At 41.6% G+C, this 13,960-nt stretch overlaps 1 protein-coding gene across 1 annotated transcript in view; it reads right to left on the reverse strand.

The window, feature by feature from the left end:
* Nucleotides 1-9,567: 9,567 nt before the first annotated feature.
* LOC119957438 (BCL2/adenovirus E1B 19 kDa protein-interacting protein 3-like) overlaps nucleotides 9,568-13,960 on the reverse strand; it is a 49,048-nt gene continuing 44,655 nt past the window's right edge. Inside the window, exon 6 of the mRNA XM_038785510.1 lies at nucleotides 9,568-12,968. Within this exon, the coding sequence (XP_038641438.1) occupies nucleotides 12,920-12,968 (49 nt within the window). The 3' untranslated portion in view covers nucleotides 9,568-12,919. The remainder of the gene's footprint in view (nucleotides 12,969-13,960) is intronic.

A 13,960-nucleotide genomic window follows, 5' to 3' on the forward strand; every position in this document is an offset into this window, starting at 1 on the left:
TTAATCTATCTTTCTCTGTCTTAAAGGCACTCAGTGATTTGGACTCCACGGCCTTCTGATGCAATGAGTCCTCAGATGCACCACCCTCCAGCTGAAAACAATTCCTCTTCATCTCAGTTCCAAAGGATCATCCATTCAGTCTGAGCCTGTGCACTCGGGTTCTACTGGTGGAAACATCCTCTCCATGTCCACTCTATCCAGGCCTCTCAGAATTCTGCAACTTTCAATCAGATCCCCGCTCATCCTTCTAAACACCATCGAGTACAGATCCAGAGTCCTCAACTGCTCCTATCACAAGGCCTTCATTCCAGGGATCATTCTTGTAAACCTCCTCTAGACGCTTTCCAAGGCTAGAACATCGTTCCTTCGATACGGGGCCCAAAACTGCTCACAATATTGCCAATGGGGTCTGACCAGGGCCTTATACAGCCTCAACAGCACTTCGCTGCTCTTGTATTCGACCCCTCTTGAAATGAATGCTAACATTGTATTTGCCTTCCAAACTGCCAACAGAACCAACATGTTTTAACCTGAAGAGAATCTTGAACTAGGACTCCCAAGTCCCTCTGTGCTTCTGATTTCCAAAGTCTTTTCCCATTTAGAAAATAGTCGATGCCTCCATTCTTCCTACCAAAGTGCATAACCTCATACTTTTCCACATTGTATTCCATCTGTCACTTCTTCGCCCACTCTCCCAGCCTGTCCAGGTCCTTCTGCAGCCTCCCTGCTTCCTCAACACAACCTGTCCCTTGACATATATTTGTATCATTTGCAAACTTATCAACAATGCCCGCAGTTCCTTCTTTCAGATCATTAATGTATATCGTGAATAGCTATGGCCCCAACAATGACCCCTACAGAACACCACTGGTCACCAGTTACCATCCTGAAAATGACCCCTTTATCCCCACTCTCTGCCTTCTGCCAGTCAGCCAATCGTCTTATCTATTTTTTGACAAAGGTTCCTCGGACTCTAAATGTTAGCTCTTTTCTCTCCCTACAGATGCTGCCAGACTTGCTGAGATTTTCCAGCATTTAATCTTTAGTTTCAGATTCCAGCATCCGCAGTAATTTATTTTTTATCCTCTATCCATGCCAGTACCTTGTCCCTAACACCAGCCTCCTGTACAGCACCTTGTCAAAGGCCTTTTGGAAATCCTAATTGATCAAGTCCACTAGTTCTCCTTTGTCTAACTTCCTTGTTAATTCTAACAGATTTGTCAGGCATGGCGTCTCCTTGACAAATACTTGGTGACTCAGTCCTATTTTAACATGAGCTTCTAAGTACTTCACAATCTCATCCTTAATAATATTCTAAAATCTTATCAACAACCAAAGTTGGGCTAACTGGCCTTTAATTTCCTGTTTTGTCCCTCCCTCCCTTCTGAAACAGGCGTGTTACATTAGCTATTTTCCAATTCTCTGCGACCCTCCTGCCTCCAGTAATTCCTGAAATTTCTGTTGTGCCTCCCGAATAACCCCCAACAACTCCTGACACTGCTGTTCAATTGTCTTCCCTGCTAGGCTCCTCTTCCAATCAATTCTGACCAGCACCTCTCTCATGTCTTTGAAGTTACCTTTATTCAATTGTAAAACCGTTTCATCTGATTCAGCTTCTTCCTCTCAAACTGCATTGTGGTCACTATCCCCTAAGAGTTCATTCACCTTAAGTTCCGAATCAAGTGTGCCTCATTACACATAACCAAATCCAGAATTGCCTGTTCCCGAGTGGGCTCCACAACAAGGTGCACCAAAAAAACCATCTCGTAAACATTCCACAAAGTCCTTTTCTTGCGATCCATTACCAACTTGATTTTCTCAAGTCCACCTGCATATTGAAGTCCCCCATGATTATTGTAATATATCTTTTATTATATGCCTTTTCTATCTCCTGCTTTACTTTCAGCCCCACATCCTAACTACTGCGAGGGGCCCTGTACTCCATCAGTCTTTTTTCCTTTATGATTTCTCAACTCTACCCACAGATTCTACGTCTTCCGACCCTATATTGCTTCTTGCTGTCGATTTTAAGTTAACTTGTTACTAACAATTCAACCCCGTCCCCTCTGCCAGATATTTGCCTGTCCTTTCGCTAAGATATATGTATAGATATATCCTTGGATGTTTCGATCCCAACCCTGATCCCCTTGCAGCCACATCTCAGTGATGCCTACAACATCGTACCTGCCAATTTCAATGTGCGCGACAAGCTCATTTACCTTGTTTCATATACTGCACGCATTTAGGTACGACCCCCTCAATCCTGCGAGGTTCCACCCTCAGTACCAAGATTAGCTGTAAGAGTGCTGTGTAAAAATGAGTTTCGGCAATACAATCCGAACTCCGAAAGGTCCTTGCCACAAAACACCCCCTAATTGATTACTAAACAGTGAAGAGGGGAATGTGTTACACTGGTACAGCAAGGATTGTTGTTGAGACAGTGAGCTGTGTACTTCAGCTGTGCCATACCTGACATGTGTTAAGATCCCAGTTGGCGTTACTATTGAAATACTGCCTCAGAAGATCGTAATGTTTACTTTTATTTCCAGAAAACGTGAAGGAAGAGTCACAGGACTGCCAATTAGTTTTTTAAAACAAGGAATAAAAAATGTATTAAGTTGTATTATAATGCAATACTCCTTCACTCTCCTTTATCTTCACAAATGCACACAGATTTCAAGGATAACACCCCACTGAAACCGAATTGGACATGCCACAATCGATCCCTAGAATTCTCCTCAAATTCCCCCACATAATTGTCACGCGTGTTTCCAAACTGCACTCGCAAAAAAAACTTTAAAATCTTCTTTCAAACAATGCTTTCCATCAGTTGTTTTCATCAAGAATTCACCTCCAGGTTTTCCAACTATCTTTTCAAACAAAGCTTCCTCTCCACTGATTTAATAAGAGTCCGCCTCCAAGTTATCCAACGCTTCTTTGGATAACAACACATGCAAAAACCTGTGTGTAACATGAATCTAACCAGAGAATCGTGCCAATGCGTTTTCTTACGTCTTTCCTAAAACATTGAGATTGTCATTCGGTTGAAAATGCACACAAAAGGTTTCAAGGTATCTCTTGATTAAAAGGCTGACTATTCCGTACAAAGCTGCATTTTTTAGGTCTCCTTTGTTCACCTCCAACAATTAATTCCTGTGTAATTGCACTTTAACCAAGTGAAATATTTGGATGGTTTGGACTTTTTGTGTTGGGGAGGGGCAGTGATAATTTTACATCTATTTTCACAAAGCTTAATTGGGAATTAGATCGGAAAAGGTAAAATAACTGGCAACGGGTAGAAGAGTCCTGAAAACAGAACGGTACTCACAGTTCAGTATTGACTTGCTCAGTTTCAGCCTAACTGAAGCATTCCATAGCTAAGCATAAGTTACGTAAATTTTGATCAATTGCAGAACCAAAAGATGCCCATGTGTAGGTCTGAAACTTCAAAGAGGTAAATGAACCAAGTTCTAGAACTCTTAATCACCGTTAATCGCACAACATTGCAGTTGCATCTTTGTCTCAGTAAATTGTTGACTTTGAAGTAAACGTACTAACATTTAAAGCTGCACAAGGCAGGTGCAATTTTCTAAAGTTATAGTGACCAAGTAAATTTCATTGTGCATTGTTGCTGCTAGAATAGAAAAGGAACAGCCCCCTCATGCTTCAACATAAGCATAGAAGTCATTCTTAACGGACAACTATGACAAACTAAAATGCAAGTGGTCTGTTTAAAGATCAATGCACTTGAAATCATAAATGCTTCAGGTTCTGTTGCCTCACGGCGCCGTGGACCCAGGTTCGATCCTGGCCCCGGGTCACTGCCGTATGGAGTTTGCACATTCTCCCCATGTCTGCATGGGTCTCACCCTTACAACCCAAAGATGTGCAGGGGAGGTGGATTTGCCACGTTAAATTGCCCCTTAATTGGAAAAAAAAGAATTGGGTACTCTTAAATTTTGTTTTTAAATAAATGGTTCAAGTTCATCAGATTAAAGTAATAATTTGAATGGCTAACTAGATGAACCAATTTCAAACCTGACTTGCAAATTCAAAGAACAGCTTAGGAACAGGACCTTCGGCCCGCCAAGCCTGCGCCAACCATGTTGCCCAACTAACTTAAAACCCTCTGCAGTTCCGGGCTGCTTATCCCTCTATTCCCATCCTGTTCATATATTTGTCAGGTGGCCCTTGAATGTCACTATTGTATCTGCTTCCACCACTCCTCCAGCAACGAGTTCCAGGCACCCACTACCCTCTATGTAAAAAAACTTCCCTCGCACATCTCCTCTAAACCGTGCCCCTCGCACCTTAAACCAATGTCCCCTAGTAATTGACTCTTCTATTCTGGGAAAAAGCTTCTGACTATCCACTCTGTACATGCATCTCATAATTTTGTAGACTTCTATCAGGTCGCCTCTCAACGTCCATCATTTCAGTGAGAACAGATAGAGTTTATCCAACCTCTCCTAAAAGCTAATGCCCTCCATACCGGGCAACATCCTGGTAAACCTCTTCTTTACCCCCTTGAAAGCCTCCACATCCTTCTGGTGTGCGGGAACCAATATTGAACACGATATTCCATGTGTAGCCTAACTACGATTCTATACAGCTGCACCATGGCTTGCCAATTTTTATACTCAATGCTCCGGCCGATGCAGTCAAGCATGCCGCATGCCTTCTCGACCTGCGCTGCCACTTTGTGACTTGTGGACCTGTACACCCAGATCCCTCTGTCTGTCAATATTTTTAAGTGTTCTGCCATTTACAGTATATTTCCCAACCATGTTGTACCTTCCAAAATGCATCATCTCACATTTGTCCAGATTAAACTCCATCTGCCATCTCTCCCCCCCCCCCCCCCCCCCAAGTCTCAAACCGATCTATATCCTGCTGTATCCTTTGACAGTCCTCATCACTATGGCAGGGCGGTAGCATTCTGGATAGCACAATCGCTTCACAGCTCCAGGGTCCCAGGTTCGATTCCGGCTTGGGTCACTGTCTGTGTGGAGTCTGCACATCCTCCCCGTGTCTGCGTGGGTTTCCTCCGGGTGCTCCAGTTTCCTCCCACAGTCCAAAGATGTGCAGGTTAGGTGGATTGGCCATGATAAATTGCCCTTAGTGTCCAAAATTGCCCTTAGTGTTGGGTGGGGTTACTGTGTTATGGGGATAGGGTGGAGGTGTTGACCTTGGGTAGGGTGCTCTTTCCAGGAGCCGGTGCAGACTCGATGGGCCGAATGGCCTCCTTCTGCACTGTAAATTCTATGAAAACTATCCGCAATTCCACCAACCTTTGTGTATATTCCTCTAAATCATTTATATATGCTACAAACAGCAACCATCCTCGGACTGACTCCTGTGGAACACCACTAGTCACAGCTGTCCATTCAGAAAAGCCCCTTACTGCTACCCTCAGTCTTCTTTGGACAAGCCAGTTCTGTACCCATCTTGCTAGGTCACCTCTGATCCCATGTGACTTCACCTTCTGTACCAGTCTGCCATGACATTGTCAAAGGCCTTGCAAAAGTCCATGTGGACAACAATCACTGCCCTACCGACATCAATCATCTTCGTCACTTCCTCGAAAAAAATCAAGTTGGTGAGACCCCTTCACAAAACCATGCTGCCTCTTGCTAATATATTCACTTGTTTCCAAATGGGAGTAAATCCTGTTTCAAAGAATCCTCTCCAATAATTCCTCTACCACTGACGAAAGATTCACCGGCCTGTAATTTCCTGTATTATCCTTGCTGCTCTTCTTAACCAAAGGAGAAAATAATTGAAATAAAAAAAGTCCAGTCACAGAAGGGATATACCTTCTCCCTGTGCATTTCAGACTTGAGCCATTTTAAAGCAGGCTAAAGCAGCTGCAGAGCACACGAATGATTAGGAGCGCAAATGCTGAACTCCTGATTCGGTGTAAAGAGATAGAGCAACGCGGAAATATCAAAAGCTTCTCGATTTGCCATCTGCAGAAAAGGGACCTCAGGTGTCGGTAGTATCCTGGCAATAACCTTAAAGTATATCAGGCAAGTCCAGCAAACGCTTTCAAAGTAGATCCAATATAGATATTCAGGAAGACGTCTTCACAATCTGCCATATATGTGAGGAGAGGAAGATCAGGGAGATGAAGGATTTGTTTCTGGGAGGGCGGTTTGCGAGCCTGGAGGAGTTGAACAAGAAATTTGACTTGGCAGGGGAGGAGAGTTTCCAGTACATGCAGATGTGGAACTTTGCAGCTGGTAGCGCCTGCCTCCTCGTGGCTGGAGGAGGTGCTGTCAGTAGGGGGTGTTGAAGAGTGGGGTCTTCTCGGAGATTTCCTGGAGGAATTTGGCGGAGGATGAGGTGTCCATGGAGGGGATTAAGGCAAAGTGGAAGGAGGAGCTGGGTGTGGTGTTAGAGCAGGGATTGTGGTGCGAGGTGCTGCGGAGGGTGAAAGCTTCGACTTTGTGTGTGAGGCTGGGGCTAACACAGTTGAGTGGGTGTACAGGGTGCACCTGATGAAGTCAACGATGAGCCGGGAGAGGGTTTAAGAGGGTAGAACATATCTGTGAATGGCATGGGAGGGTTCCTGCTAATCAGGTATGTATGTTCTGGCCCTGTCCGAAGGTGGAAAGGTTTGGTGGGCAGTTTTCAATACCATTCTGGGGGTTTTGCACGTAGATGTGGAGCCCGGCCCCCTGGACGCCATATTCGGGGTGTCAAACCGACCGGAGTTGCAGACAGGTGCGGGGGCAGATGTCTCGGCCTTTGCCTCACTGATTGCTCGCAGGCAGGTCTTGTTGGTGCAAGGTCAGCTTATGCCTGTGTCTTGGCTTGACTTTTGGGACGGGGGGGTTTATTTTTGTTTGTCAATGTAGAAAATTGGAATAAAAATACTTTTCAAAAAAACCTGCTATATTTGTTGACAAGGTCCACTATGTTTTCCTTCCTCCCAAAGATGCAACATCGACTTCAACATCTCAGAGACCCTCGCTCAGAAGAGAATAACTTGGAGGAAGCTCCTGATTGACGGGGCACAATTCTTTGAGCACACCCTGCAGCATGAGGAGACCCGGAAAAGGAGCCGAAAAAGGAATACCAGCGATCGAGGGTCCAAGGGCTGATCCCATCTCCTGGAAACACCTGTCAAGCGTGCAGTCAAAGATGCTCTCGGATCAGATTCATCAGTCATGCAAGGACCCACAGAACCCATGACCAGTAACAGAGATTCTTAGGTGGACAATCATACCCGTTAGCGAGTGGTCGTCAAAAAAGATGCCACCTCTTACTATTCAGCTGTCCTCAGGTAACTTGTCTCCCCTATGCCAGCTGATTTTGGCAGGATATCTGACTGTGAACCAAATCATACTTCAACTGTTAACTGAAGCCTTGAGCAACTGTGGTCACGGAAAAAAGGTATCATCGAAGGACTCAGTTTTGAGGGAAGACTGGAGAAACTTGGAGTTTATGGCCTTAAAAGGTGACCTTTGCTTTCAAAGAAAGTCAACTGAAAAGTCAAATCTCAAGCCATTTCAAATTACATGAGGAAGTTATTCACAAAGTTAACCAACTCATGGGATGGATTTCTGGATAAAATACTGGAAACCAAAACACTGGAATAATTCAATGGCCATTTGATGCTCTAAGTTTCTCTGGGCAGAGGAATGAAAAAAGGCTCAGGTGGCCTTCCTCAACTGCTTAGTTCTTATCTTGACCCCAAAACGTACGTTCTTACAAACAAGAAATTGGGTTCTTAAGATTTTTGATTTTCAATCAAGGGATGGTTAATCAAGTTGCGGCTCAAAATATATTTGAAATATACAGATAATGTTAAAATAGTTGAGTATTGATAACCTCAGTGAGTACTGTTGCTCACAGCAATGACCCCTGCTGGATACTTAACGAACATACCATCCATCATCACTGTGTATCACAAATGATTTTGATGGAAACTGGAACATTTTCACTGCCATGTGTCTTAGTCGGCTGGGCTTGCAAAAGGGGAGGGTCTGACATTGAGGCAACTGATGAACAATACTCCCATCTTGGTCAGAAAGCCAAGCATATACTTACCCCACCAGAATTTGGTTTCATAATTCAGGCTCAAATTCCAGTCCAGTACTAAGAGATAAACAACACTGTTGATTAATTTTCAGATCATATGCTGAAATTAAGGAACCATCAGGTTCAGGTGAGTGTTATACTACACAATTCAAAGAAGAGCACGAAATTCTCCCCACGTTCATCACTTTGCTTCCTTAAAACTAACACCAGAAAATATACTACAAGGTCGTTCATCTCATTGTGGGATGTTTTAGACGAAGAATCACTGTTGTGGTTACCTACACAATAGCAGAAATTCACTGATATAAGTACAAAGAGGTGTGGGAATATATTTTGTCTTTCCACTATTTAGGCAAGCACTTATGACAAGTAACACAGGAAGATAAAAATAGGCTTTTCTGTCCCTGGACTTGAGAGGAAGGTAAAATTCGAAGCCAGGAATCCTGCTGCTTCAAAAGGTTCAGCTAGAAACAGGATTCAGAATAATAAGAACACACAGAAAAATGTACAGAAAGAAGCAGCGGAGAGAAAAATTAACTTTGCTGTTTATTCCTTAACTGTCTGTTTCTGCAGAGACCTCTCCTGGTGATTTCTGCTTTAACCATTCAACTGCACAATATCAGCGTGTAGGCAAGCTCACGTGACTGAACAAATCATTGGGTACTCTAAATCTATTTTTAAAAGCTTTTTTTCCAGACTAAGTATAGTGTGCTGGAAGAATGATCACATTGAGCTTCAAGCAGACCATTATTACTACAGCACTGTTTCTTCAGTTCTTTTAACCTATAGGCATGTCATCTAATGATGCAGGTTATCCTGGTTCCAAAGACAGTTCAGATTTTTTTTTTTTAAATCACATATTTGTCCATTTTGAACTTCAGAGGAAATGCAACATTTTCATGAGATGCTGATGCCAAGCAAAATCATTCATGTCATTATCCAGGCTTAAAACATCAAGATCCCTAATGCCCAAAATGAAAAATAAACCACATGGTATAAGGAATGGCGACATATTGTAATACCTTGGTCTATTCGAAGTCAGCTAATCTCAGCTAGGTAGCAGTTGAAGCAATGCAAATGACCTCACAAGGAGAAATCAGCCAGCGTATCCATACTTGATCACCATCCAGTAATCCTGGTTGAAATGTGCACGAGTAGATGTTAGGTGAGAGAATAATCAGTCTTTTCTAATACAATATGCCAACCCGTAATACCCAGGTTCACAGTTGCACAATGACCAGTTGTCACAGATTTGCACTAAAATCTCTTCATACAGAAACAGGTATCAGGCTTTCCCATAACTCTCAGATTTCTTGGTACCGTACAACCAGAGCACCATGAGAAAAACACCTCCCACCTTGCTACACTTTTTCACAACTTCAAACAGCCTGAGATATTTTCTCCCTTTAGTTAGTTTCCATAACCCCAATCCAAATTCCTGCTCAGTGCTTCAGTGAGCCTCCCTTTACAGCTTCTAATAGTACCCTCTGTAAACTACATTAAAGAGTAGGCTGCTGGAAGTATGCAACAATTTTGGCTTTTAATGAAGATTTAGAAAGAAGAAATACAAGCTTGCATTCATGCGTTTAATGACACAAAAATTGTTATGGTGCTAACTGCACATTAACTTGGGTACAATATACAAAGTGCTACCTGGCAGATTTGTCGATAATCACTTCGGCTCAGTTGAATTCAATAGTTTCTTTTTTTGCAAAACTTGCCCCAATCAAAAAAAAATCAAAAAGACTTCATTTTTTAAATCAATCTTTTTCATAAAAGTTTGTGCTGCAGCTTAATTTTTTTTCACTGCTGCATGCACAACATACAGAAATGTGCAAGTACGCATGTTAATTTTCATTTATGTACATGTACCTGTTCTCATCAGGTTTATGTTTGTTGTATTCAAGTGATACTTTCTACTGCTTTTTTTGTTGATTGGGAGGCATTAATATTAATTCAGTCTATAATTCCTCACATTAAATCAAGTGTCTGCAATTTAAGACAATTGTTTCTGCTCCCACCCCCACCTCTCCAAAATGAAACCATTATTCTCATTGTCTGAAAACAGTCAAATGTCCTTCATCAATTTCTGCTTTAATGCAACACATCAGTGATGGCAGAAAATCATTTAAATTCTCAAAATGTATGGTGCAACACCCAAGAGGAATGAGGGAAGTTGCAGATGGAACCCTTCCTCAGTGCTGTAGAGGGTCCGATCCATAACTTGACTGTATCTTTTTCCGTCAGGTCTGGACTGATCTCAGAATTCCAACTTTGATGATTTTCTTTCGTTCCCTGAAATTATACAAGTGTGCAAAAACCTCCCAATCTCTTGCTTCAATTTCTTAAACACAGAAAATAAACATCTTTCTGAAGAATTTAACATATGCAATATTGGCACACAATAAAATAATTATTTTCTGATAATTTGCCCTCACCTCCACCGAAATGAAGAAAGAGGTTAGAATGGAAGAACAGAAAATATTTTCAAACTGCACCAAGCTTCTCTTTGCTGCCAACTAGCAAATCTGGCGAGGATATTTTTCCCTGCAACATTGTCACATTCATCTCAAACCAATACATTCTTAAACAATAATCTTTTGTTAATATATCTAATTTATCAGAATTAAACTTGATTGTATCAGGAGCTCCACAATCGTAAGAGCATGTTGAACAGTTCCGCTGAAGTTGAAATTGTACTTCTGTCGTCTTCCTTAAAAGACGGCATAATTAATTACCTTTCCTTCAGGTCAATGTGCTCTGTTGTTTTTTCTTTATGAGATGTCTTAGTTAAACGTCTTAAATTTTTCACAAATGTGTTCTTCAAGGTCTTCATGCTGGGGAATGGAGCATTCTTCATTTCCCCATGTGAGCATCGAGGCACTCCAAAGACAACAGTAGCACAGGTGACATGCAGAGTGAAGCTTCCTTTGCATTGCTTCAGTCTTCAAGTGCCTTATCTGCTACACTGACATTTTTCTATTTCTCACACAACCCAGTTTGGCTGGGCTGGTCTGAGCATGACTGTGAACTTAGTGATGAATTAAGGGCAATCTTGTACTACCAGCTTTGTGTTATACTTTGGAAGCGAGATATCAAACTCATTTTGTCTGGGATCCTTCCCACCAGAAAAGAGAGCTGCTCATCCCATCATGATGTGGATCAGTCACCTGAGGAAGGAGCAGTGTTCCGAAAGCTAGTGATTTGAAACAAACCTGTTGGACTTTAACCTGGTGTTTTAAGACTTCTTACTGTGCTCATCCCATCATGAAAAGCCCAAATGTAATAAACTTCACTCAGTCCTCAAATATTGTTTGCCTAAACAGAAGTTCAAAACTGAAGTGCATTTAGCTAAAAGCAAACAACTGAAAGAAGCCTGGAAAAGTTACAGAAGGTTGATATTTCACTTGTACCATTCTCCTTCCGATTAAAAGGAGGAGACCAAAGGCTAAACGGTCAATGCCACAGCAGGTTAGTTTCACAAGATGCTGCACAACAATGTGAAAATTATTATTCTTAGGCCAAGACAGTTAAGATGATGGGAGTTCATGGACCCAGAGAGAATGCTACGTTCTTCCAGGTTATTCTGCAAACTTTCTTTCTGATAGTTCAGAATTCAGATCTTTAATTTTTAGTTACAATGACTAGTCTGGGGCTGAATTAGCAACTCTTTGTTGGAATGCAACAGCACTACTATGAGCAACAGAACCCAGGGGTGGAGAAATCAGCTGCAGATTTCCCCGACTGAAAATGCCAAGTGAGAATATATTTTAATTTAGTTTCTTAAAATTAATTTACGGGATGTTGGTGTCGTTGACTGTGCCAACAATTATTGCCCATCCCTAACTGCCCCCCATTTCAGAGGGCATTTGAGAGTCAACCACATTGTTGTGGATCTGGAGTCACATGTAGGCCAGACCAGGGAAGGACGACAGATTTCCTTCCCAAAAGGACATTTGTGAACCAGATTGGTGGTTCCGACAATCAACAATGGTTTTATGGTCTTCATTAGACATTTATTTCCAGTTTCTTTTATTGAATTCAAATTTCACCAGTGATTCTGCAAACGTCAAAACGTTTGCTGCCAAGGTTTTGTTCTCACTTCAGAAGCTGGAGAACTGCAATAAGGTTTCCAATGTAAAAATTAGTACATAAAAACAATCACAACTAACTTCAGAACTGTGGAAGAATTAGAAATCGAAGACAAATAACTTTGCTCCTCCAAAGCATTGTCAGGGTCAAGCTGCATGTCTGTCCCTCAGGGGATTGGAGTTTCTGGTTGGGGGTGGAGGAAAGTATAGAATTTAACAAGAAGAAAAATGTAATGCAAATGTCTATGATCAAAAAGCAAATCCACCTGAAACAGCTCCAAACAGAGGCTCATGTTAGCTTTGTTGATGCTAACTCGTGTATCTCTCTTATACAGAAAGAAATGTAGATCTCAAAACATGAGATTGTATTGCCTGCTACAGCTGGTTCAGTGCTGCTGTGCACTGATCCCTTCCTCTTCCATCCTCACTGGTACCTTCTGTTAACTGCATAGATTTTGTAATTTAATAATCTAATCTAAATGGAGTGTAAATACTCCTTGACTAAGAGTGTATGCTGGGGAATCTATTTTCGACCAAAGCAAACTATTAATTAAAGCAGAGCAGGCTGCTGTCACGTGCATCCTGCTTAACAAGTCAAAGTTAAGGACAACAGTGATCAGCCCACTTAGTGCTCAGGTGGCCAAGCAGTTTCTTCCAAGAGAAAAATGCAATGAAATGGGATGTCTTGTGCTTGTCGTGGGTTTTTTTCTTCCTCCAATTCAAAAGTACTGATGGAACAGCAACACAATTTCACTGGTCATGTTTAAATCTGAGTCTGGCTCTCAGAAGGTGCTGGATGATGAGGTTGTCAGTCTTTTTCCAATGTAGATCCTAAAACAAAAGGGGTCACATTAGGAAAGTAAGTTTTGCCTTCCCAAATTCAAGTTTGCACAATGAAAATGACATCTTGTTTAAATTTAGTTGGTTGAAATTAACATTATCCAAATTATATAAATAAAAGCATGGCGACTTCTCCAAACTTCAACCCAATTTACAGCTGAGATTTACACCAGTGCAATCTCAAACCAAACAGTGAATGCATCTTCAATTTAAAATAAGCAGTCATAGAATGCTGTCACTTCAAAGGCACAAAGGAGTTTGATTGTAAGTAAATTGTAAGTCGGCAAATCATTTGCACGCCAAGTGCATTTTTTTAAAAACTGACATAACCACGTAACTGCAAAGAAAATTTTGCTTCCAGTACACTATGGAATTTTCATCCATGAGCTGTTAGTATGAACTCCAAAAAAGCTAAAATCATCCAAATCTAGTGTCAGGAAAAATAGTGATGACATGAAAATATCAGGGAAATCCTATGAATTGGAATGTGTTCTGCTGGTTATATATTTTAAAACATTATTGGAAAATGGAAACTGTTTATAAAGGGCCAGGATAGTTGGTTGGGTTAATGGAACAAGTGCTTTTGATGTAAATGCAGAAAATGCTGGATAAACTCTACAGGTCTGGCAGAATCTGTGGAAAGTGAAACAGTAAATGTTTCAAATGTGGAAGAGTAATACGGACTCGAAACGTTAACACTGTTTCTCTCTCCATCGATGCTGCCAGACCTGCAGAGTTCATCCAGCATTTTGTTTTAATTTCAGATTTCCAGCATCTGTAGTATTTTGCTTTTATTTTAGTACTTTTGATATGTTCATGAGGCTAGCAACTCTGCAAACAAATGTTTCCCTAAGGTAAGCTGGTAGCAATGGAGAAATGTAAGAGCCCTAACTGTTTATTTCCTTTGTTCCCATTTCTTTTATTTTGGTTCATGGACCCAGCATCAGGATGTGCCTTTAAGCAGAAGACTCAAAGTTGAAATA

This window comes from Scyliorhinus canicula, chromosome 26, assembly GCF_902713615.1.
Source record: "Scyliorhinus canicula chromosome 26, sScyCan1.1, whole genome shotgun sequence".
NCBI lineage: Eukaryota > Metazoa > Chordata > Chondrichthyes > Carcharhiniformes > Scyliorhinidae > Scyliorhinus > Scyliorhinus canicula.